Source organism: Zosterops lateralis (genome assembly GCF_965231275.1).
Source record: "Zosterops lateralis genome assembly, chromosome: 10".
In the NCBI taxonomy this organism is placed as follows: domain Eukaryota; kingdom Metazoa; phylum Chordata; class Aves; order Passeriformes; family Zosteropidae; genus Zosterops; species Zosterops lateralis.
Window position 1 is genome coordinate 3,732,488 of NC_139770.1, and position 24,634 is coordinate 3,757,121.

The window sequence follows — 24,634 nt, forward strand, 5'->3', positions numbered from 1 at the left end:
TTTTAGCTTCTTAACTTTTTTGTTTTCCTTTAGGATGATGTCATGGTCTAAGCTTCCTTTTGAAAATATGAGTGCTGTCTGCAGGGCTGGGGTGTAGAGCTGGGCTCCAGGGCAGCTTCACAACAAGCCAGCTCTGTTAGGGAACACTTCTTTAATCCACAGGTCGTGGCTTTCTGCAATAGAAAAATGGTTTAGTTTAGAAAAGAGAGAGAAATGTGGCTTGTATTGAGGCAATGCAGTTCTCCAGCCATACACTGTTTTATCTTCAGCCCTGTTTGAGGGCAGTGATATTCTTAATTTTCTTCTTCTTCTTAACATTTTTCCCCACCACTCAACACAGCCTTCTGAGAAGGTTTCTCCTGCAAAATCCCCTGCTCTTTTGTTTACAGGTGGGTCAGTTCTGCTGAATCCCCCCAATTTTAGACACTTTTCCTAACATCCCAGCACTGCAGGTTTTTTGCCTCCTCATGCCCTTCTGTAGAAACACTTGGCTCTGCTCCTCCCACCAGCTGAAGATGCTGGTGGTAACCCAGCCTTTGGTGTAGATCAATGGAGTGAGCACAAAACAGAAGCAGACCAGAGTTATTTACCCATCCCACAGATCAGAAGGGGTGCTGCTGAACAGGTACAATATTTGTTTCCTGGTCACAGCCCATTTTTCCTGTCAAGCCACAGCCTTGGCAATGTGTCAACTTGTCCCTTCCCCTGTCCTTAGCATTAGGGATGGGAAGCTTTGCTAGATATTTCATTAAATTCAATTAAGAAATGCAGCTCCTTCTCCATGGCCTCTAGTGCCCTGCCCTACTCACATTAGGGAAAAAAACCCATTTATTATCCTGTGCCAGAGCCATTAGATCTTTGTGCTGGGCTGATTTATTCCTCCTGCTGGTGAAGGTGCCAAAGCCTCCAAGTCCTCTGTGAGTGAGAGGTCAGTCAACAGTGCAGGGTGTCTCCTCTTTTTCTCTTGGCTAAGTGAGGGATCTTCATTTTGATTTTACAACTGGGCCTCATCCACACTGCTCCAGAGCTGCTCAGAGCAACGGGTGGGAGACAGCTCAGCACTCCCATCCTCCCAGGGTGTTTAATATTCACCTTGCCTGTTCCTGGGACCCGCCAGCTCCAGCAGCTGGAAGGACAGCACTCGTGTGGAAGTAATCAGATTGCAGGCAATGTGCTGGAGGATATTGAGGAATAATTTTGGCATCATGGGATTTGAATTGATCCTAAGCCAGCCATGCAGTGAGTTTTATACTCTGCTATCTAATTACAGGCAATACGGACAGTGATGCCTTTTGTTGAAGCTGCCTAATGCTTTCCATTACCAGGCCGTGGGTTTCAGTTGTTTGAAAATGAATTATGTTAATCTGGGGTGAAATCTGCCAAGCAAGCTCTGCCTCAGCTTCGGTTTGTGCTCAGGGATTTTATTTGGGGATTTTTTTTGAGTGTCCACCTGAGGTATTTTAGGTTTCCAAGAAAGAGGCTTAGGGAAAGTATTTTGCCTATTCTCTCTCTTTTTTTTTTTTTTTTTTTTTTTTTTTTTTTTTTTTTTTTTTTTGACTGTTTCACTGAGTCACTGAGTGCTGTGATACAGAAGTGAGGACCTGATATCTGGCATTTCTTTGTGACAGAGATGTAACCTTCCCTTCTGGGTATCCTGTCCCTGGAAGTGTTCAAGGCCAGGTTGGGAGTGAGGAGCAAACTGATCTAGTAGTGACATCTCTGTTCATGGAAGGGGGGATTGGAAATCGATGATCTTTAGGGTCCCTTCCAACCCAAACCATTCTGATTCACTATAAATTCATCCAAAGTTTACAAACCTAAAAAAAATCCAACCAAACCCTCCAGAAATCTCATGCTGCATATGGTCTGTAGCAGATGTACACAATTCAGCATCTGAATTTTGCCTTTATTCTGTCAGTACTAAACATGCCTCTTTCTGGAGCTGTTGGAGCTCAGCAGAATCTTCACTGAAATGGTTCCTTGTGGTAAAAAAGAGACCACACTGGTTTGAAAAATAAATGACTACAGAAAAATTTGCTCAGCCAGAGGCACTGATAACAGGGGTTTGACATTTCATGGTGTATGAGCACTCAAATTTCCAAATTCCCTGTTCTTTTAAAGCTGAAGCTTCATATTGTGGAGAATAATCCACAGAAGTCACTTGAAAACAAAGCTACTGGACACCCTTTAGAACATTAGAGCCCATAATTTTTCTGTGTTCCTGGACACTTTTGATGGCTGTTGTCTTCTAGTCTGGAAGAAAAGTCTCCAGTTCCATGTGTTCCTTACTCTGCATGCAAAAAGGGATTTTAAGGACTGAAAACAAATAAATCTTCCTTTTGCAGAGGAAAGATACCAAGAGGAAAATTTTGAACCAAGAAGAAATCTAATAATTTCAACTTCTGGATTAAATTATCCCTTTTCTCTCATCATGAAGAAAGAAAAGGCCCAGAGATATTTGTGCATTCAGTTGTAGAACTCCATAAAATAGCTTCAGAATATCACTTTTTTCCTCAATCTTCAGAAAAGTACTTTGAAAATCAGGATTGTCCCACCAGAAACAAAAAAAAAACTTTTGTGTCTACCCAATAGAATAGTTAAATTTTTCTTCCCCAGAAATTTCTGCTTCCTTACCAGAATTTTCACTGAAACACTCTATTGTCTTTTTGGTAAGTGTAACAAGAGCTTTGCACACAAACTCCCAAAACCTCACACAAACCACTGGTAACCAGTCAGGGGATCTGGTGATGAGCTGGTTTTTCCTTTGGCTTGGTTGTGCTATAGTTCTGGTCTGTATTGTGGAAATATTTAGTTCTGCTCCCAAAAACCGAGCCAAAGCTCTGTAGATGTGCTGAACTTTTCACTTGGCAAACAAGCTTCATTTGCAGAACAAACTTTTAGCTGTGATGGGACTGAGCTCCTGCTCTTTCTTGTGGTTTCAACATGGACGGGGTCCAAGGGATGACAAGAACGAGCAGTGTGGAAAAGAAGTCCTGGGAGAAATGGTGTCTGAGAACCAGGCTGGGAAGCTGGAAGCCCTCAGATGGAGAGAAAAGGGCTGAGAATGGGTCAGAGACTGTCAACCAAGTTCACCTCCAAGATCAAGGTGGTTTCACACCCCCCCCTCTATCCCCAGGGACTTGCTCTCCCACAGCACTGCATCATGTTCACTGACACCATGAAAGGCAGAGAAGTTTGGTGAAAATTCACTATTTGGCTGTGAAATATGGAAGATGTCACATTCAGTGAGTGCAGGACATTCTTCTGGATCAGGGACCCAGGCTTTTTTTGCCCCTCCAGTGCATGCCAGAAGCGCTGCAGGGATGAGAGACTCTGACAGGAACTCCAGAAATGCAGAACAGAAGCCATGCAAGGAGGTGATCCAGCTCCATCCACCCCTTTATATTATTTTGGATGTATCTGAAGAAAACAGGGTAGCAGAACTGTTTGTTTTGCACCATTCAAAGCTATCCAAATCTCCAGTGCAATGGAGACTGCGGGAATTTTATCACTGCCATTTTTCACAGGCAGCAGCACTGAAAGCGGAGCGTTTGCCTGCGAGATGACTGCGTTAAGTTTTCACCTGGGAGCCAGCTGCTTAACCAAACTCATTGAAAATATCACCCCTCTTTGACCAAAGAATGAGAGTCTGGGTGAGCAGAGGCACCCAGCTGTAAAAAATGAACACTGAAAACAATGAAGTTGTCAGTTCTCTTACCAGGATGCAAATAAATACCGGGGCTGTCAGGCTGGCGGTTCTGCTGGACCATTAGTTTAGCACAAAGACGTTCTGCAGAGCAGGGGATGACAGCTGATCCATCACCCCAGTGATCCAGCCCCTCACTAGAAACCTCCTCAGAATGGGCTGATACATATTTTTTACCCACATTATTATGTTAGGCTTTCATAAGACACATTATCTCCAAAGTGCAAACGTTGCAGAGCAGTTTCATTTTACACGATCTTAATTTGCAGGATATCTTTTTTTTTTCTCAAATACCTTTTGCAGTTTATGTATTGGCTGCTATTTTGGACTTAGCAGTGCTGAGTTAACAGTTGAACTTGATGATCTTAAAGGTCTTTTCAAACCTCAACGATTCTATTATTGTTTCATGGTTAATATGTGTGGGTTTATATATATATATATGTATTTCCAGGGATGGTGAAGTCACCATTCTTTGAAGTGTTCAAAAAATGAGTAGACACATGGTCTGCATGAAAAGACCAAATCACTTTGTTATTTGATTTAAGAATCATGATGGTATTTGGCCAAAGGTTGGACTGATGATCTTGAAGATCTTTTCCAACCCTAATGAGATTCTGTATGGACTTAGGCACTCTTACGATGTGAAAAGTGTCATTGGAGCACAGGTCCAACATGTTTTCCCTGGCACTGTGTTGTGTCTCACGCTTGCTCTGTGCTTCCTTGGATGCTTCCTGGTGGGGATTTATGGAATTCTGTCCTTGCAGCCTGCCAGGGGAACAGCTACGGGCCAGGCTGCAGGAACACTTGTCACTGTCACAACGGAGCTCTCTGTCACCACGTAACCGGGACATGCCTTTGTAGCCCCGGCTGGAAAGGAGCCACCTGCCAAGAAGGTAAAGTTGGAAATTCAACCCCTTGCCTGTGGATTATAGGAGGGAAAAATAAACCCTGTGTTTGGGGAAAGCTCACTGGTATTTTAGCTCTCAGCTCGTTGCCCTGTGTTGTCATTGGGTTTGGATCCCAGTGACGTGAATTGGTCCATTAAATTAATCCGTGATGCTGTATTGTAGGATCCAGTGTGCACAGGGCAGAGGGGTGAATCAGCCATAAACTGGAAAAAGAGCTGATTTTGAAGACTGATGAAGGGAGAAAAGGTCCATAAAACTCTCAATTATGATGCTGAAAATGAAGCTCTGTTTCTTTTCTAAGAGCTGCTTTACTGTCCCATGCACCAGACTGATCCTCAGCATTACCTTGTGCTGTTCCAGACAGGGCCTAAATCCAGAACATGTGAAAGACATTGAGCCTTCCAACCTTGGCAATCAGAGCCATACATGAGCCTCAAACACAAGCCCAGCTCCACAGAGCCTCAAGAAAAGGCTGGCAAAGAAAGGCTGGACTGTGGCTTGCATTGCACATCCTAATCCATGCAGCCCAGGCAGTAGGAAAAGTCTGTCCATCCCTGTTACAGAAGCTCCTTGTTCTGTGCCTTCCCCACGAGGTCCCTGGGGTGGCAGCAGTACCATGGAGCTGGGAACAGTGCTGTGGATGCTCCTGGGTGAGCAGGGATTTGGAGTCATCACCTCCACTCAGACTCTGCCCTTCAGCATCCCAAGAGGATTGTTAGGGAAAGGGGATGAAAGCTGGCAGAGGTAGAGTGATATTTAAATTTAGCACATTCCTCTTTTAAAACCTGACATGAAGAGGCTTTTCCATGAAGGATTTAAAAATTGGGAAGGCACCAAACTCTTCTTGATGACACGTTAGGCATGACCTAAATTTTTTGTTTTGTCCAAGGACCACAAATACAAAACCAAAATGAAAGTTACAAAAGATGTTTCAAACACACCTTTTCCCTTTAAATACATGTTTGGAGACTTCTTTTCTCTTTGAAGTGAGGAGGTAGAATAATTGTGTGAGGCTTGGGGAGCCTCACCATCCTCTGATGCCTGTGCTTTTCCAAAGTGAGAGCTTGCCCCTGTTTCCATCTTAAAGATTTGGCACTTTGGCACTTGGCAAAGGTGTGTGGTTTTTTGCCAAAAAATTGCATTCTATCCATAGAAACTGGTTGTGATAGGAATTAATAGACTTGTCTAATTAAAATTCGGCAAATGGTCAAATATCATCAGCCAGCTGTGGGGAGCAGGATCAGTTAGAGAAGGAGCTGTGATATTAAGAGGACTGTACAAAGAAATTCTGAGAACAGGGAAATCAAGAACTGCACTCCCCGGTGTTGAGAAAGCTGGAAGGAACAACAACAACAAAAAAATGGGTTTTGTAGGTACAAACTGAAAGTCTCAGGGTTATTTGGTGAGTCACTTATTCACTTCATCATCTACTTTGCTCCAAAACCAGTTTTACAATGGTCAGAGTAATTCCTTGTCAGTTGTGTCCCCATTTCTACTTGGTTGTACCTGCCACAGCATCTTCCAGGGCCAGAAGGGCTGTTGTGGGAAATGGATTTGTAGAAAATTCTCAAAGCCTGACAGAAGGCTCACATAGTATGCCTTTGTATGCAAATTTTGAGATAAAAAATGCTGACTTAGAAATACCATGGAATAGGACAGACATTGTTGAGAGAGAAATGGAACTAGAAACAAGTTTTAAATGATGGCCTTGCAAATAAACCATATACTTTGGAGAAATAGAACTATGAAAGATGCATTGTAGTAGGACCCATGAGGGGTAATTTTAGGTGATTGTCTTTAAGGCATTAACAGCATTGTATGGCAAAAGCTGATAGGCCAAAAACCACTTGCAATGTATTGTAATTAGGAAATAGTTTGGCTTCTGATTGTGATGGTGTGAATTATAACATCTATATTGTCTCATCCTTTATGAGGCTGAAAATGGAATAAAAGTTTCTAAAATGCCTTTCAGTTGCCCCATCTCTGGGTCAGAAAAAGGGACAATCCGAGAGGTTCTAAGGTGGGAGAGGTGGTGCTGAACCTGTGTCCTGATGGAAGGTTTTCCCTACCTCCCTTCCCAGCCTGTCCCCCCGGGTGGTACGGAGCAAACTGCCTGCAGCGCTGCCTGTGCCACGGCCAGGCCACCTGTGACCCCGTGAGTGGCCAGTGCCGGTGTCCCCAGGGCTGGACGGGGACAGCCTGCGAGCTGGGTGAGTCCCACCACCCCTTCCACCCCTCCAGCACCTCGGGTCTGTCTCTCTGAAAGGAAGTTCAGTTGTGCTGAGGTCTGGTTTGAGACAATCCACAGGAAAAAAGGAGACAGAAGGATGGGAAAGACTGGGTGGGGAGAAGTTAAAAAAAATGGGGTTGTTTAGTCAGAAATCAGAGGGCTGAGGGGAGACATGATGCTGGAATTTAAACTTATCCACGATGCTGGAAACTTGCTGGGCAGAGGGGAGGAATAAGCTGTTCTTTGTCCTTTGGGAATAGGGAAGATAAGTAATGAGCTCCTTTTAAGGAGAAAGAAATCCTTAAAGAGGAAAATTGGTGTATTTCTAGAGAATTTTGCCAAAGGAGGCTTCAAAATTTCCTTCACTGAAGGTTTTTAAGCCCAGTTTAGGTGGCTCATCGTGTTGCAGAGGCATGAGGGAGTTCCTGCTGGGGTTACTCCAGCTTGGCCCCCCATCAGCCTCCCCCATCCTGTTTCAGAGTGTGGGGACGGGCAGTTTGGAGAGGGCTGTGAGCAAAACTGCAGCTGCCACCACGGTGTGTGTGACCAGCTCTCGGGGAAGTGCCTCTGCCGCGCCGGCTGGACCGGGGAGCGCTGTGATGTTGGTAAGGGCAGCTCCTCCTGCAAACCCTTCCTTTTAACCATCAGCCATTCCTGCCAGTTTTCTATTTCCTGTCTTAAATTTCCAATATTCTGCAGGCCAGTCAGGATTTATGTCCTCTCACCCCGTCTCAGACTCACAGGCAGGTCTCTGCCCAGCTATGCCCTTGTCCAAATCATTTTATCTCCTTCTACCTCTGCTCCCTGCCTGCTAAGAAAAGGAAGGTATTTCTCTACTTTACACAGACAAGGAAGAACACATGTAAGGGAGGATTTGCCAGATCAGGCACCTGCTGCTAATTCTCTGTGGGTCATTGAGGGGAGCTCAGCAAACTGGACTGTGATGGTTCAGACAGTTCAGATCTGGCACACGATTTAACACAGCTGTTTGGCATGCTTAGAGCCATCTGAATCCCTGAAGTAGGGGTTAAATCTCATACACAGGTGACTTAAAAACATGCTTTCAGCTCAGCCACTGAGGTGCTGTGCTTTTAGCAAGCCACAAGCAGCTTTCTGAGGTCTCCTGAGGTGCTGAGGACTCATAAATCCTCAGCCACCAGTACAACCTGTAACACTTTCTCAGTGCCCACCTCCCTTTCTCTTTGGTCACTTTGCAGGGACCTGGGAGGTGGAAGCAGTTCCTGGACACAGTTCCCGCTGCACAAACAGCTGTCCCTGTGTGCATAGTTGTGTCAAAGCAAACAGCATCACCCTTTCCATGGACCCCATCTGGATTTGCACTCCAGGCTGTCACTCAGTCTTTGCAAACTTTCCTGTGCAGACTCATTAGCAGGCAGCACTAAAGACTAATTTTAGAATCTTCCCCTTCACTGATATTTTCTGGCCACGCAGTCTGCTAAATATACTCGTGAGCAGGAGCTCAGGCAAGGAGGATGGATGCTGGCTGATGGCCATTGGAGGCAGCAGGTAGAACCTTGCTCTCTCTGCTTGCCCCCAGCCTGCCCGCCGGGATTTTTCGGCAAGCGCTGCGAGGAGCGGTGTGACTGCGCCCACGGCTGGTCCTGCCACCCCCAGACTGGAGCCTGTCACTGCGAGAGGGGCTGGCGAGGGAGGCACTGTGACAAACGTGAGTGAGTGAGGGGAGGCAGCTCAGGTTGGGGCACGCCTTCCCCCAAACCCAGAGGTCTCGGCCGCGGGTGGATGTTTTCACGCCCTTGCTCCACGGGGTCGGGCTGGAGGTGTGGAGGGCCTTGCCACCAGGGTGGTCATGTCTCAACCCTAGAGGAGCAGAGAAAATGGGGAGAGACGCCCCTCTAGGCTAGGCTGGGAGAGGCCCCTTCTCCCATGGGCCTTTGCAGCCCCATGTTAATAGCTTGTAGGTTCTGTTATTGGTTTATCCGTTTATGTCACCCATGTTCAGCCCTGTTTACCATATATGTATTTATTCCAGAATGTTCTCCCTGCCCTTGATCCCCATTGGCTTGTTTTTGCTGCAGTGCTCCACCCCTGTTGCCCTATTGGTTCACCCAACATTTAGCCACTCCCCTGCACCACTTTCCTTTATCCCTATTGGCCCTTGACCCTCAGACCCGCCCTATTTCCCCCTATTTAACCCTGAGCTCTCACGTCCGTTCTGGTTCTTGTCTCTGAACCCATTTGAGGCTGTCCTCACCCCCAGACCCCTTGGACCCTGTTCTTGTTCCTGTGATGCCTTGGGAAGGCTGACCTGAAACAGAGACTGGACAGAGCTGGATAATAAAGTAGATATTTATTGAAAGGCCTTTAAGGTTCCACCTTAGGCAGGACAGGGCCTGACCAGGGCTACACTCAAGGTAGATTTAGAATGGTCACGAAATGGCTGACCAGTCACGAGATCTTACATTTTTATAAGTTTTGGTCCATTTGCATATTGGAGTTTAATTGTCCAATTACAGCTCCAGGCTGTGAGGTTCCATCCTTCTTGTTCCTCCCTCCAGCCCACCCTTGTTTGTGCTTTTGGGGCTGAAAGTTGTCCTTGGTGTGCAGCAGGAAAAGGATTTGTTTTGTGTCCCTGCTGTGTGCAGAGCTGAGTGACACTGACTGTGAGCTCAGAGCTGCACCCCTGGGCAGCACAAAATCTGAAATACATGAAAGCTCAAACTAAGGCATCACCTGCAACAAAGCAGCCTTTGGATACTCAGAGAACCCACCCAATCCCTTTGCTCTGTTGTTAGCAATCTCCAGGCTCGAGGACGTAGGCTGAGACCTGTGCTGTGACACGGAGGTGCTGGCAGGGGTGGGTGCAGGGAGGGGGTGGCTTTGTCCCTTCTGGTGGCCCTGACAGGGTTGTGTCCCCCCTGCAGCCTGCCTGCCGGGCCGATACGGCGCGGGATGTGCCCGGCGGTGCCGCTGTCCCCCGGGAAGGCCCTGCCACCACCTGACGGGCGCCTGCGGATGTCCCCCGGGATTCACCGGCCTCGGCTGCGACAAGAGTGAGTTTGTTACCCCAGTGCAAATGCTGCCCTCGTGGGTTAATCCATAGATTGATTTCTGGAGTCAAAACGTGGTGATGTGATGGCTGAAGAGGGAGGAGAAAATGACCTGACAGGAGGGAAGATGGCCAAGGGCGGCTTGTCCCTCGCACAAGTGGTTTGGCCAGCTCTGAGCTCGGTGCCAGCGCTGTTTGGGCTGCTGGGGGTTTCCCTCCTCTGTGTTTGCAGCTGTTGGCAGGTAGCAGGCAGAACTGGACCCAAACAGACTGAGGGATGTGCCAGTGGAGCCCAGCCCTGCCCACGGCCACTGCTGTGCTGTCAGCAAAGCAGTAGCTCAGCTTTTGTTGGCCTTGTCCCTGTGCAAGGCTATCTATTCCTGCTCTCAGAGCTCATGGAAAGGACGTTTTCTGGCTTTTCTTAGCATGGAGTTTGGTCCCCCAGAGCTGTCTTTGAAAGCAGGCTTGCTCTGACCTCACTGCAACACCCTGATTTTGTTCCTCCCTACCAAACTTTGCCTGAGCCCTGTTTTAGCCAAAGGAGAACCAGCAATAAATAAAAATTGAAAGGACTGACATTGGAATCCCATATCCTCCACCAGAGGACTCTAAATGCTGACCCACAACCAGGGCAGCTTAATGGAAATGAGATGGAAGAATTAAATGTGGAAGGTCCAAAACCTGTAGGCAATGTGGCTGTCAGCAGGCAGAATGAAACTGTGGAGATGGTGATGTTGCAGCAGCTTTACAAGTTTAAACTCTCTGCAAAAGGTAGAATGTCTTTATCCACATGCCTGGTCCCTTGGGAATTATACTGTTATTTTAGTCAATTTTACCTGACATTTCCCTATGATTTTTTTTCTAGTGACAAGAAAATTGTATCTGGCCCTTGACAGTTGGGCACAAATTGACTGAACAAAACAAAATCAGGCAGTCAAGTAACCCCCAAGTAAATGTAATAAATCCAAAGTCCCGGAGGAGAGCGTCATTCCGTAGGCAGGGATTTTATTTAATAAATTTCAGCCCTCTCTTTGTTTGAGTGCTATGTTTACCAAGACAAATTTAATTTATTGGTTTGCATTTCTTCTTCCCAAAGCTTGTCCACCAGGCACGTATGGGCAGGACTGTCACGGAGTGTGCCAGTGCTCTGCTGAGAATCAGGAATGTCACCCTGTCACCGGCCACTGCTCCTGCAGCCCGGGCTACCACGGGGCCCACTGCCACCTCCGTGAGTATTTTTGGGGGTTGTTCCCTTTCTGACACAGAACTGAGTCTTGCAGGAGCATCTGCTGGTGCTTTGAGTTCATCTGTGTTAGTGCAGCAGTGACTGAGAGAAGTAGAGGTTAATTACAGTATAAAAGTATTACAAATAAGTTGTAGTATAGGAAGCACGTGTAGAGTGGGTTAATTTACACTAAAAAATGTAGTTGTATTATTGCAAGGAATTAATTTTTAAAAGCCTTTTCTAAAAAGAAAATCATTAATAATGCTAGTTCAAAAATGTAATTAATTCAATGCTTCAAATTAATTTTTAAAGCCACCAGGTTTACCAGCTAAATTCTTTCCAGTCTCACGCCATGCTAAAGAATGCAAAGATCATTCTCTGCATTGCATCTCTCAGCTACACCTGGATATTGAGCAGCTCTCTCGTTTCCAAATACCAAATCCAAAATACTTCCCGAAATCTCTGCCTGCTCAAGTAAGGACAAATGGTTATGAGAAAACAACAAGCTGAAATTGGCAATAAATCCAAGTGATTCATAAAGTCCTTTCAGTTGCAGAGCCTTCTGAGGAACAATCAAATTAAACCAACTGTTACTCTGGATTGAAAAATGGTGACTAGTGTAGAGGACAAAATGCCAACTGGCCCAATGCTCCATCATAAAAAATATTCCCAGATCCACATGGCTCATGCCGGTATTTTAGGACATCTGTAAAGTTGTTTCTGGTGGAATGTGGCAACTGATAAGAAACATATACCAAAGCAGCCAATAAAGGAGACAGTTAATTACCTTTTTATTTACAACTTTAATTTTGGTTTTGCTCCACGGCTTGTAATAGTCTCATTTAGAGCAGAAAAAAAAAAAAAAAAAAAAAAAAAAAAAGCTGTTGTCTTTCTTGCTCAGTTTTTCTCTTTTTGGTGATTGCTGATTTCTCTTTCTTGGGAATCCAGTACAGCTCTCTTTGACTTAATTGCTTTTCTGATGTGACAATTTGGATACAAAAACCAGCTGTCACATGTGCAGCTCTAGTAAGGGTTAAATCATTGTTTTATTCCTTGAGTAGAAATAGGACTCACTTTAGAGATGGGCCTTTGTATTGCCATCACGTCATCACAAGTTATTCTTTAAAATATAAATTATAAATAAAATATAAAGGATTGATTCTGTCCTCCGTGCATCAGTTTTTGCTGTAAGTGAGATCGAAATCTGGCCTTCAATACTGGGGCTGGAGCCATCTGGATCCATTATACATTAGATTATAATAAATGTTATAGTAGAGCAGTAGTGGAGATCAACTATTTAACAGGACCATTTTAAAAGACTTAATCATGGTCAGCCTATTACCTTTATGTAGCAATTTCTCAGTAATCATTACCTCTGTGTGTAGCACTAAATCTCTCATTACAGTAAATGTCCTCAAACTTACTTAGCTACTTCAGGTTTTATTTCAGAATTTTAAAATTTAAAGCATTAACAATTACACCGAAGTTCTGACAGCAAAGATATTTAAAGATTCATTGCAAAATAAAATCTGTGTTATGCTGCATTCAGAAGGGGTTTTTCCCATGGATTTCTGTGTAGCTGGAATTAAACCTAAAGAGTATGAGATCTGAGATTTCATGGTGTTTTGTACTCTGAGAGTCCAAAAATATACAGCAAATTCTTAAACACAGGTTTGTTAGATATTTATTGGAGGAATAATGAAACAATGGAAGTTCACAGAAAAATACTCATCCATGTTGGTGTTGTTCCCATTGTCCCCTGTGCCACTCGTAGACAGGCACAAAAAATAGAAAGAAAACAGTTAATCCTGAGTTATTTTCAGCTCAGGTCAGTGGAGGGGGAGATTGTGGGCTTGATTCTGAAGTGACAGAGTGAAAAGCAAGGATGGCTCGCGTGACTTTGGTGGGAATTCTCCGAGTTCCTGCTGTCCTCCCTGCAAGGAAAGCTGGGGCTGCTCCAGGGTGAAGAAGCTCTCGATAGAATATTAAAACCAGCGCAGGGAGCCGCTCCCAAATGGGCTCTGGTCCAGTCAACATGTGGTTGGATGCTGCTGGAAGCAGTTTCTGGCAACTGTTGCTGTATTTATAGTACAGTGAAAAAAAAAAAAGGTTCAAGAAAGTATCTATAAAAGGTGTAGTTGGCTGGGAAATCAAATTTCCAGGAGCCAAGAGCAACGGGGCTTTCATGTTCTCAAATTTTGGAGTGAGGAGCTGAAAAAGTCTCTTGGCAGGGTCCAGAGGAAGCAGACAATCTAGCAATAAGGTTCCCATCACTTGTCCATAACTTGGTGGATGGGCAGATCTACTTGTTAAAAGGAGTAAAAAGCAATAAGTGGTGGTGAAATGATTTTTAAAAGAGGGGAAAAAAAAATAAAAAAGCATGGTATGTTCTTGTGACATTGACTGGGCTGGAAGCACCCAGAGCCAGAAAGATCTCAGCAACTTCAGTCTCAAGCTGTAGGTGACAGGATGTGTCAGAAGGGATTATTTGACAATGCGATTAATAGCATTGGTCAGAAAGGCCTCAGTGTGTGCAATTGCTATGGAAAGATTTAGGAGCTCTTGGTCATGACAAACCCACTCAAAGCAGAAGGAAAATCAGGAAATGAGGTGGAAATCTGTCTGCCACTCTTTTGTGCGCAGAAAAAACAGAAGTCAGAAGCACAGGAAACTTGTTAAATTAGAAAATGTCTTTATGAGATAACTGGTGGTGCAAGAATAGCCCTCTTTGCAAAGGCAGAGCCCACTGAAATGGTGCAAATTGCCCTTGTTATCTGCATCAAAATTCTTCTGCAAAGTACTAACAGATGAGGGGGCCTTGTTACTGACCATGTGCACGTTGCAGCAGCTGAACATGCCCTGCCTGTGCTGCTCCTTCTCCAGCCAAAATACAGGAAATACTGCAAGGACAAAGAATTTGGTAAGGAGGGAATTACTGCATCCCGTTCAGTAATGGAGCAACTAGCCTTGAGCTAAGGAACAGCTCTGAAAGCTTTGTCAGGGAGAAGCAGCATCTTTTGGAGTCTGGGAGACAGAATTTAAAAAAAAAAAGGAGAAAATCCAGAAGGAAAAGAAGGAGAAAAAGAGAAACTCATATAGAGTAATTAAATTACTGGATCTGGATGTGTCCTTAACATCAGGTCTTGGTGGGAATGAAGGGAGTGTTGCAAGGCTCACTCCTCGATGCCAGGGCTTGCACGTGGAACAGATTTTGTGTCCTGGCAGATGGAAGCATTGATGACAGAGCATTCATTGAGAAGAATCTGTGTTTGAGAAGGGCTGGGGAGAGTATCTGCATGTTATAAAAGCGTGTATCTGTTTAGTCCTGATGATCTGCTATCCTGGTTTGAGCAGAAGCCAACGTTCAGTTTTATTTTAAAAGGCACCCCTTCAAAGCTTCTCCATAAGCTCTCCCTCACTATTGAATAGTTCAGAAAAGCCAGAGATTTCTCCAGCCACTCTCTCAGGCCATGCTTTTGTGCCTTTAGGAGAGACAAAATACATGAAGTTATTTATGCACAGATTGCAAGGGATCTGTTGCTTGGAGACGTGAGCAAATATATTTTCAACCAGGTTTCTAAAGTAGCCACAGACTTTCCTTCTGCCAGGGAAGAGAAGGAAGGGGTGAGCAAAGAAATGGCATTTGGAGGTAGTAGCACAAGTGGAACTGTTGGATGATGATCATGCTGCTCAAGCACCAGCTACACCTTCCAGTACACTGGAAAATTAGGAGAATAACCTGCATCTGCAGAGGTCAGAGGTGGCACACTGGAGGTTCACTGGTGCCCGTGCCCAGCAGCTCTGCCCAGCTCTTCCCCTCAATTCCAACCTCCATTGCTCTAAAGATCATCCTGAAGCATGGCACTGAGCATGGCAAATGCATTTACATCTTCCTGATCTTTTGTTCAATTCTCCTTGAACATTAGCTGTCCAAAAAGAAACCAGAAATCCTCACCTACCACCTGGAAAACCTCTCCATAGACAGTTTGTCGCTATGTAACTCTGGTTCAGCAATCCATCCAGGTGGAATGATTCTTGTGCTTCTTATAAAATACTTTAATTAGAGAAATTTTTTCCTCAGAGAATTTTCTGGTTTTGCATTTAAATAATATTCCTCCCATATCTATCTTCTGAGAAGGTGTCTTCTGAAATTCTGTGTTGCTGTCATGTGTGCATTGTCATGGTCTTCCATCCACAGAGTTGAAAGGAAACTTAAAGCCCATCTAGTTCCAGCCCCTGCCATGGGCAGGGACACCTTCCACTACCCCAGGTTGCTCCAAACCCTGTCCAACCTGTCCTTGAGCACTTCCAGAGATGGGGAATCCACAGCCTCTCAGGGCAACCATTAACAATGCCAGCTCCACTTTGCAGGGAGGGAGTAGATTATAGAGGAAACAAACTTTCTCCAACTTACACATTTTTAGACCTACCCCATATCCATGAAATAGCTGCTAGAAGAGGCAGAAATGGCTCACAGCTTCTCACTGACTTGGGCAAACCAGGTGGCTGCTGCCCAAAGGAAGAAGGAGAATGACCCCATCTCTCCTTCTGTGTAGGAGAGAAAGAGGGAATACATTCATTTGGAACAGAAATCCCAAGAGGAAAACCTCTGTAGAACAGGGCTTGCTTTTCTTGCTGCTGTCACATAAGGGGAATGGGAGAGCACAGAGCCAGGAGCAGCAGCACTCAGTCCAGCTCTCCAGGATTTGTCATTACAGTCAGTGCTGTCCCAAGGGTACGTTGTCCAAAGCTTCCATCTCCTCCTCAATGCCCACTGCTGGCCCTCTGGAAGCAATTATTAACATTAGAAAACGAAAATCAAACTTTGATTGAAAGCAACAAAGTTGCTTAAGACATGAAATGCAACAGGCCCAGTAGCAGCCTAACCTAATTGCTGGGTATTTTTTCTTTTAAAACAGGGTGTCCAGAAGGTACTTATGGCTCAAACTGCCAAAATCCCTGTAAATGCATGAACGGAGGCCACTGTGACCCTGCGTCAGGAACGTGTGACTGCGCTCCCGGTTTCATCGGAGCCAACTGCAGCAAAAGTAAGCCAACATTCATGTTCTGCTTCTGTCAAAACACAGCAAAGAGAAGCATTTGCATAAAAGCTTGTCAGAAAAAAACCAGACAGATCCCAGCTACCTCTTCCTTGAATTGTAAATCAGGATTCCAGCTTTGTAAAAAAATCTCTTGCAAAATATTTTCCCTTGCTCCTGCATGCATAGAAGCAAGGACACTTACCCCAGGATTACAACCTGCTTGCCCAAATTTATTTCTAGAACCAGCTCAGCATGAATTGCTCAAGTTCCTTCTTCCTGTCCAAAATTTTGAGGTTGAGAAATTATCTCAATATTTTCCTTCGCACTGTGGTGCCATTAGTTTCAATAAATGGGAAAAAGATCAAGTTTTGTCATGGTAAAACTGGTAAAAACTCCATGGCAACCCTACTGTTACTTCTCTGTTTCAGAGCTAAATGGTGTGTCTGAATTTCTGTGCTGATTCCAAAGCTCTGCTGTCTGTAAAGTTCTCTTCAGCTAATTCACAGAAAGGCAATGTTTGAATGTTTGGTTACCCATAGCTTTGCTCTTCAGTGTTGGGCAGCATCATGATTAAGGAAAGAAAGGTGTTTTAAGCTGGAAGGATGAGCAGCTGATATTTCAGTTGTACATTCACTCTTCTGATAAGGAAAGACAGTGAATACTCCATGTGAAATCATGAGTTATAGTCACAAGTAGTTTCAGAAGGTAAAGCAGTTGTGTACTTTGGGTGGGTTTTGGCTTTGTAGTTGATGCTTTGAATTGCATATAAGTGGACTAAAAACAAAGGCAGCTCTTCCCCTAAGAAAGTGGCTATGTTAAACATTGAAACTGCCATTGGATCCTCTGGGTGTTTGACAAATCCTGTGCTCCCTTCAGCTTGCCCTGGGAGCCGCTATGGGAAGGACTGTGCCCAGTTCTGTGCCTGTGGCCGAGGCCAGTGTGACCCACGGACCGGCGAGTGCAGCTGTGCCCCTGGCCACACGAGACCTGCCTGCCAGCAAGGTAACAAACAGCACCAGGTCACCTCGCCAGTGGTGACACACCTGAAATACCCAGCAAATAAACCCAGTGCCAAACATTGTTCACAGCCAGGATAACCCTGAAGTTTGGGGTGCTCAGCCCTCTGTCCCTTCCCCGCTCCATCACCCAGAATAATCCTGCCCACACCTCCCTGCCACCCTCGGTGCCAGAGCACTGGGAACTCCAGGAAGATGGGGGGATATGTCAGGACAGAATGTTTGAGTGAAACTGATAATAATTGTGGAGTAGTGTCCCACCACCCTAGGGAGACACTAATCACATGTGGGGAGCATGTTTGTATTTATTCCCTCTCACCTTCATCCTTTTCTTGGGGTGCTAATTTTTGGGGTTTTTTCAAACTTTGTTAATTCTCTGTAGTGTGTCCTCAGGGACGATATGGCCCCAACTGCCAGCTGGCATGTACCTGTCAGAATGGTGGCATCTGTGACCACGTGGATGGCAACTGCACCTGCGGGCTCGGCTGGACTGGAAGATCCTGTGAGAAAGGTGATTTCCTCCTTCAATGGCAGTGGATTTGTACACTCATGCTGGGGTTTGCAGTGCTCCCAGATACCCACAGACAAGAACAGTTTCAGAATTGCCCCTAATTAGAGTTTTAGGTCTTTTTTCAAAGACAGTTTCCTCCTGAGTCCTGCTCATTAATTCCCTTGCACACTCCTTATTTCTTCTTCACTCCATTATTTCTTCTTCTGTCCAATTTTTGTGTCCTTTTGTTCATAGGAATGTTGGGGTTTGTCTTCCTCCATGTGATACTCAGAGGAGCAGAAGCCTGTGTCTTCCTCCTCACTGGTTATGTTCTTCTCTTTTATTTGACTCTGGACTGGAGTTAAACTTCTCATGTATTGGCTTCCCAGATGTTCTGACAACATCTGTCCAAAGCAATTGAGATTGTCCTGCTCTCTCACCCTTCTCCATGACAGCTGTCCCTTGTGCAAGACAAAGCACACTAACAGAATAAGCTCATATCCAGCTCCAGAATCTGTCCTGTCAGCCCAGTCTTCCCACAACTGTCCTGCCCATCTCCCAAAAACCATTTTGAATTTCTGTGTCCCTATTTTTCTCTGTAAGTGAGAGATATCTCTATAGTTATGGACTTAAATGTTCAGGTAACCACAAGTTTACTGGTGTGAAATGTAAGTAAACAGTTCTGAGTACATATTCAAGAAAAATGTCATCATTAAGTCATAACTGCCATGGTTCAAGCTTGACAACACCCTCCCAGACTCTCATTTTCAGCACTTCTATCCCTGACACCTCTAGAATATTCACCTCAAACTCCATGTGTATCTATACCAAGAACTGTTTGTTGCAGGGGAGTGTCCCCATGTAAAAGTGTCATATAGAAATGACACTTTAGCAGCATTCTGAGATGCAGTGGTTCCACTCTCCCTCTGAGGAGACTCTGTCTCATAGATAAAACATCTCTGGAGTGGAGCATGGGGGGGACACATGCACACTGTATAAGGGTCTGTGTGTTGTATCAATAGAGAGAGCTTCACTATTTATCTTTTGACAGAAGGAGTGAAATTATTGGAAAATTGAGTCTTGATCTCCACAGCAGTGTGGGTTTGAGTGTGTTGTGACTGGAAATCAAAGACAGCTAATCAGGCATCCTTTTAATAGAGATTAGATATGATGTTCCTGGAAGATCCTGTCTGGCATTTGCAGAGTTCTCAATATGATTATTTGGACGGCCACGCTCGTTTAGGTTTGTCTGCCCAGATTCAAATTATCCCAGCAGTGGGAAGTTAACTTATTCAGAGATGATGCTGAGGTTAATTATATTGGCACAGTCCCTTCTGCATGACTTGGCTTTCAGTAATTTGAGACATGTTTAGTTCTGTAAAAGCAGATAGCTCATTATACATGGACAGACTGTTGCTATGTGTGAAAAAGATCCTCCTGGTTTTATTAGGAATTCAAATAGTGTGAACTCCAATGATAACACAGAGGAGAAAAAGCTTCATGTTTTCTTTCACACTTTTTAAGTGCCTAAGAGAAAATATTGCTGTAGATAAAGAAAGAAGAAAGAAAATCAAATTTATGCCATTCACTACAAGGCTTTACAACTCATGCTGCGGGTTCAACATCGAGTCTGTGAAGAGACAAATCGAAAAAGGCAGATTGTTAAAACTATGAGAAAATTGCTGTTCAAACATCTATATAACATAAAAGATTTCTCTCCAAAATATGTAAATGCATCATCATTGTGCAGAAATCCTGTGTCTTCTTATCCAATATTCTTGGGCCTGCAAATCATCCTCCAGGCATCCTCCAGGCAATGCAATCTCTCACATACGAGCTTTTCTGGGTGAGGGCAGTGATTGTTTGTTTGTCTGTTTTTCTGTCCATCTCCTGCCAGCAGAATGCCTCCCAGGGAAGTATGGGGCTGGCTGCTCCTTGGACTGCCTGTGCCAGCACAATGGCACCTGTGACAGGTTCACTGGCTGCTGCAGGTGCCCCGAGGGTTTCTACGGCCGCTCCTGTGAGCACAGTAAGTGGGGTCACTCAGGGTAATTGTCACAGGTTCGGGGCTTTAAAGTAGTCAGGAAATACCTCACTGGTTCAGTTAAAATTTTGGGGATGTCCCAGATCATGCAGCTCCATCCAGATCTTGCATGTTTTTCATACTGGGTGGTACAAGTTTAAAAGCTTGTGCCATTATTAAAATTAAGGATAAATACCATTTTTTTGTTGTTGTTGTTGACTGCCAGGGGATGTCACAGAGAATACAGAGGATTTTAATGGTGTATATGATTTTCTCCATGAACCTTCTTTATTTTAATTTTTCAGGGTGCCCCCTTGGATTTTATGGGCTGGGCTGTCTTCAGGCCTGTGCATGTAAAAATGGAGCAAGTTGTGATGCAGTGACAGGAGAGTGCCTTTGTCCTTTGGGTTATCATGGTGTCCACTGTGAAAAAGGTATTGGTACACCTCTGATGGGAAAGGAAAAAAAAAAAAAAAAAAGAAAAACAAACAAACAAAAACCTACCAAAAAAAAAAAAAAAAAAAAAAAAAAAAAAAAAAACACAAAACAACAGAACTCAAAAACCCTCATATCATTACTGAAATATTTGTTGGGAGCCACTTCTTCCATATTTTGAGCTTAATGAATACCCTGAAACACTGAATTTGGGACAGATTTCCTGTTGTACAGCTGAGTGTTCCCATTCCCTTATAAATTAACTAATCTGGTTCAGATTAATACAGTGAAAGTCCTGGTCTCCATGATGTCTTGCAGCAATGAGTTCCACATGCCATTTATTAAAGATAAGTCCCTTTTACTGATTCTAAATTTGCTTCTAAAACTCCAAATAAGATTATTAAATGGGTGCATGTCAGACCTGTTGAGTGTTATGGAGAAGTCTTCTAGAGAGAGTTCTAATTAAAAATAAAAATAAGTGCCAGCTACATTTCTGGGACAGATTTACAGATACCTTTGAGAAGTTAGATTAGACGACCCCAACAGAAGGAGAGCTCATATAAATATTGTGCCCATTCCACTATGTTTGATTCTTCATTAAACTTGGCATTTACACTGACTTCAGCAGAGAGTTTATGAGCTTTCCTCTGAGACATCCTGGGAAAACTCTGGGTTTAATGTACATCTTGCCACTGAAATGTGCATCTAAAGGGTTCTCTTGCTGTCAGGCTGTGACAAGGGCTGGTTTGGTGAGAGGTGCCAGCATCAGTGTGACTGTGGAGATGCTCCTTGTGATCCAGAGACTGGGAAGTGCCTTTGCCCACCTGGGAAGACTGGAGACAAGTGTGACATTGGTAAGGGCAACATTTTTAAGGGCTGGACTGTGTATAGTTAAACCATTCTGACCTGTTGGTTTCAGAATAACTGTAAAAGGACATTTGCTGGTGTTCAAGAACACATTGTTTGTAGAAAATTGCTCTTTGGGGTTATCAACACCTTTATCAGCAGGCTTGTACCTCTTGATTTAATCAATATTTAAATTGATACACTGATAGGGAAACTGTTAATGGGTCAGCTGTAAAATGTCATTTGCCTTGAGTTTTGGAGAACACAAGGCTGGGGAAGAATAGACCAAGAAGTTTTGCAAATGTAGTGGGAGAGACTCCAGAGGGCACCAAGAGCTCCAGTTGCTGTGTGTTTTTACACACAGTGACATTTGTGACCCTTTTCAGACCGAGGCAAAAGTATGTCCAGCTCTGGATTTGCTTCCCCTGGAAGCAGGATGGAATCCCCACAGATCAGGGGAGTGGCAGCTATGCTTGCCCCTGGCCCTCAGCAGCAGCCCAAGAACTTTTAACCCAAATGTAATTCCCTCCTTTGCAGCACAGGCACCTGGGCTGTGTGTTGGCCCACAGGAGCAGAATTCTTCTGTAACAAGGATATAAAAATAGTTGACAAAATTTTCCTGTAGGGAGAAGCAGCCCCACTGCTGTACCCTGATGGAGTTGGGTGCAGGGTTGAGAGGCAGCAGTGGCAGATTCCTGAGCCTGTCTCTGGTCACAGCTGTGACTCTGGTCATAGTTCAGGGCCAGGTTGGACAGGGCTTGGAGCAACCTGGTCTGGTGAAAAGTGTCCCATGCCTGTGGTTGGCACCAGATGACTTTAAAGGTCCCTTCTAACCTAGGATATTCCAGGATTCTGTGATTATGATGGAGCAGTTTTAGGATGATCACTGGAGTAGAAGGAGTTGCACTGAGTGTCAGTAAACATTTGCGATCCCAGTGCTGTGGCAAACAAGATAAAAGGAGTGAACATCCATGTGCTGCTGTGGTTCACCTGGAACCAAAATCCTCCTGAGCCCCTGGAACAGAGGGGTAGTATTATTTCTCCTTTTGTTCCAGGATGGAACAGAAATAGATTTAAGCAGGCTCTTATTAATACAAATTGCTGTGAGTTTAAGCATTAGTGCAACTTGCAAAACTAAAATGGAAAAGCATTTGATTCCCTCTGTGCAGTGTCCTGTGGTCAGGAAAGGAAGGTCCCAGTCTGCAGAGCTGTTCCAGTGGGAATGTGAGCCACCCTCACTGCCCACACAGCACTGGGTGTCCGTGGGCCTTTCCTGTAAAATTTTAGGCACAAGTGGAACGCAAGGGGGAAGCTCAGCACCAAAAATGGGAATCGAGGTTCTCCTCCTTGCAAACTCTATGAGTCATTTTTAGTTTTTTTAAATCAGCTAGGGTAGCCCCCATCCATGAAAAGCTGTTATGGGGTAGGTTTTATTTGCATTTTTATTTTCAATTAGGCTCAGTTCATCTGTGATATAACTGTGAGCAGCTGTGACTGTGCAGCAGCCATAAAGATAAAAGGCCTGATTTTAATTTGAACTCTGGTAAAGCACCCATTAAACAGGCAAAATGTTAATTAAAAAAAAAAAAAAGAGAGAGAGAGAATATAACAGACTTTTATGGGCTTTCTTTTTTTCTGTAGTAAATTAACATTGCAGACTTTCAAACAGATGTCTTAAATACACATTGTTATTAACATGAAAATGTGGTATTACATAAATTAAAATCAGGTCCAGAGGTGTTTGGGGAGACCTTTTCTCATAACATTTCCTAATTGAAAAGGCCAAGCTCGGAGCGCACGGGGCGAGTTCTCCCACGTGTTGGGGCTGCAGCTGATGCAGGGCTCAGCAGGGCTTTATTTACCCGAGGGTGCTTGGGGGAGAAGGCAAATCCCCTGGTTACAGGGTTTTTCAGTGAGGTGAGGGAGAGAGGGCCATTGTTTGCTGTGTGTTTCACACCCTGCCCTGTGACCCTGCTGCTCACTTTCCTTTCCTGCCTGTCCTCTGATGTATAAAAAGTTGCTATGAGGATTTACCAGCCTAGGTATGAAATGTATTTGCATTTGGAAGTGAGATTTTTTTTTTTTTTTTTTTTTTTTTTTTTTTTTTTTTTTTTTTTTTTTTGTGAGTTTAATTTGCCAGGAGGCAGCAGAGTTGTGCAATCAGAGCAAGGCACGAGTATCTATAACATGGATTAATTCTCAGCGTCACATTCTGCGGGGGAAGGCTCTTGGCCAGCACGCACTGACAGCCCAGCCATGCAGGAGAGACAGGGGCAGGAGATAGTGTGGATCCAGGAGGCTGACAGCAACTTTCCTGAGCAGATCCCAAGATGTCCTCTGTTGGGCTGTCAACCCCTGTTTTTACACCAGTAATGATTTCCATTCTGGGAACCTCTTCAGGACAGCTGGGCCGCAGCTTGGGCGCAGAGCATGTGGCAGACGAAACTTGACGACTGCCGCGCTTTCCCAAATGTCATGTTTTAATGTGAACAGATGTAGGTGTCTAAGCAGCTTCCTGATCTCCCAGAAGGGGGGAGACTACCAGGAGTGCTCACCCTGTCCCAACCCCTCCTGTCCTTATTGCAGGGTGCAGGCCAGACAGGTACGGCCCCGGCTGCTCCCTGCGGTGCCAATGTGCCGGCAGATCCCGCTGCGATCCCCGCAATGGGAACTGCTCCTGCCCAAACTCCTGGATGGGGCCAACCTGCAGAGAAGGTAACCAGGCTGAGAGGGGGGGTGGTGCAGCCTTTCCTGCTGGGATAAAACACCCCATGTGTGGCCCGTGCTGGTGGTCGGTTTGGGTGGGAGTGTCAACCCATTGGATTGGTTGGGTAATTTCTTTTCTTAATGAGATTGAGTACAGAGGGAAAGTTTCCTCTCACTTGCAGTCTAATCACAGTTTCTCCTCTAACTTAGGGAAAACTGTGTGAACCTTCTGATTTGGAGGTGTTTTACAGATTTGCCTGCTCTCTGCCACTGTGAGGAGGCCTCTGTAACTCCCTCCTCTACCCTCTTTTCGAGACTACCATTTATTGAATTATTTAAGTGTAAATTGTATAATCTATATAATATTTCAGTATTAGGTTATATGGACCTGAAACCGTTTCTACTTTATTCTCTAGGTGGCCCTCCAAAGCTTCCTTTTTATGAAGAACAAGCTGAAGAAAGAGGGAGTATTTTTCCAAGAGCTCTACAACAGTAACATTTGGACTAATAAATGAACTGTTTTATATGCACAGACGGTATTTGAATTTGGATATGAAAGCAGTTATTCAATTCAGCTTGAATTGTACTGAAGTATTCACACTTCTTATGGAAGACTACAGAGGCCATTTAGTAGCTGGATCCTTTTAAAAAGTTGAATCTGTTTCATGTGCTCATTCCTAGCCTCTTGCCCCTCCATTAATCTACTCTGGACATTCTTTCTGGTATTAATATAATTCATTTCTTGAAAGCCTGGACATGTTTTTAATCAGACCAGCTCCAAAGAGTATCAGGATAAGCAGCGTGTAACACATCACCATGGAATGAGCCACGCTCCCTATCAGGGACTTTCTAAACCCACTTGACAACCAGCACCAAGTTTGAAGAGTGTTCCACAGATTATTTCTCAACAGATTGACTGCAAAATCATATTGCACTGAAACTAGAGGGATTAATTGTGTGTTCTAGAGAGGCGTGCAGT

At 44.5% G+C, this 24,634-nt stretch overlaps 1 protein-coding gene across 1 annotated transcript in view; it reads left to right on the top strand.

The window, feature by feature from the left end:
- LOC310913488 (uncharacterized protein) overlaps positions 1-24,151 on the top strand; it is a gene marked incomplete at both ends in the record, with an annotated part of 197,255 nt that extends 173,104 nt beyond the window's left edge. Inside the window, 14 exons of the mRNA XM_083868944.1 lie at positions 4,471-4,599; positions 6,696-6,824; positions 7,324-7,449; positions 8,403-8,531; positions 9,748-9,876; positions 10,969-11,100; positions 16,017-16,145; positions 17,016-17,141; positions 17,538-17,666; positions 19,546-19,674; positions 19,974-20,102; positions 20,832-20,957; positions 23,536-23,664; positions 24,072-24,151. Coding sequence (XP_083725070.1) covers positions 4,471-4,599; positions 6,696-6,824; positions 7,324-7,449; positions 8,403-8,531; positions 9,748-9,876; positions 10,969-11,100; positions 16,017-16,145; positions 17,016-17,141; positions 17,538-17,666; positions 19,546-19,674; positions 19,974-20,102; positions 20,832-20,957; positions 23,536-23,664; positions 24,072-24,151 — 1,751 coding nt within the window. The remainder of the gene's footprint in view (positions 1-4,470; positions 4,600-6,695; positions 6,825-7,323; positions 7,450-8,402; positions 8,532-9,747; positions 9,877-10,968; positions 11,101-16,016; positions 16,146-17,015; positions 17,142-17,537; positions 17,667-19,545; positions 19,675-19,973; positions 20,103-20,831; positions 20,958-23,535; positions 23,665-24,071) is intronic.
- Between the last annotated feature and the right edge of the window lie 483 nt (positions 24,152-24,634).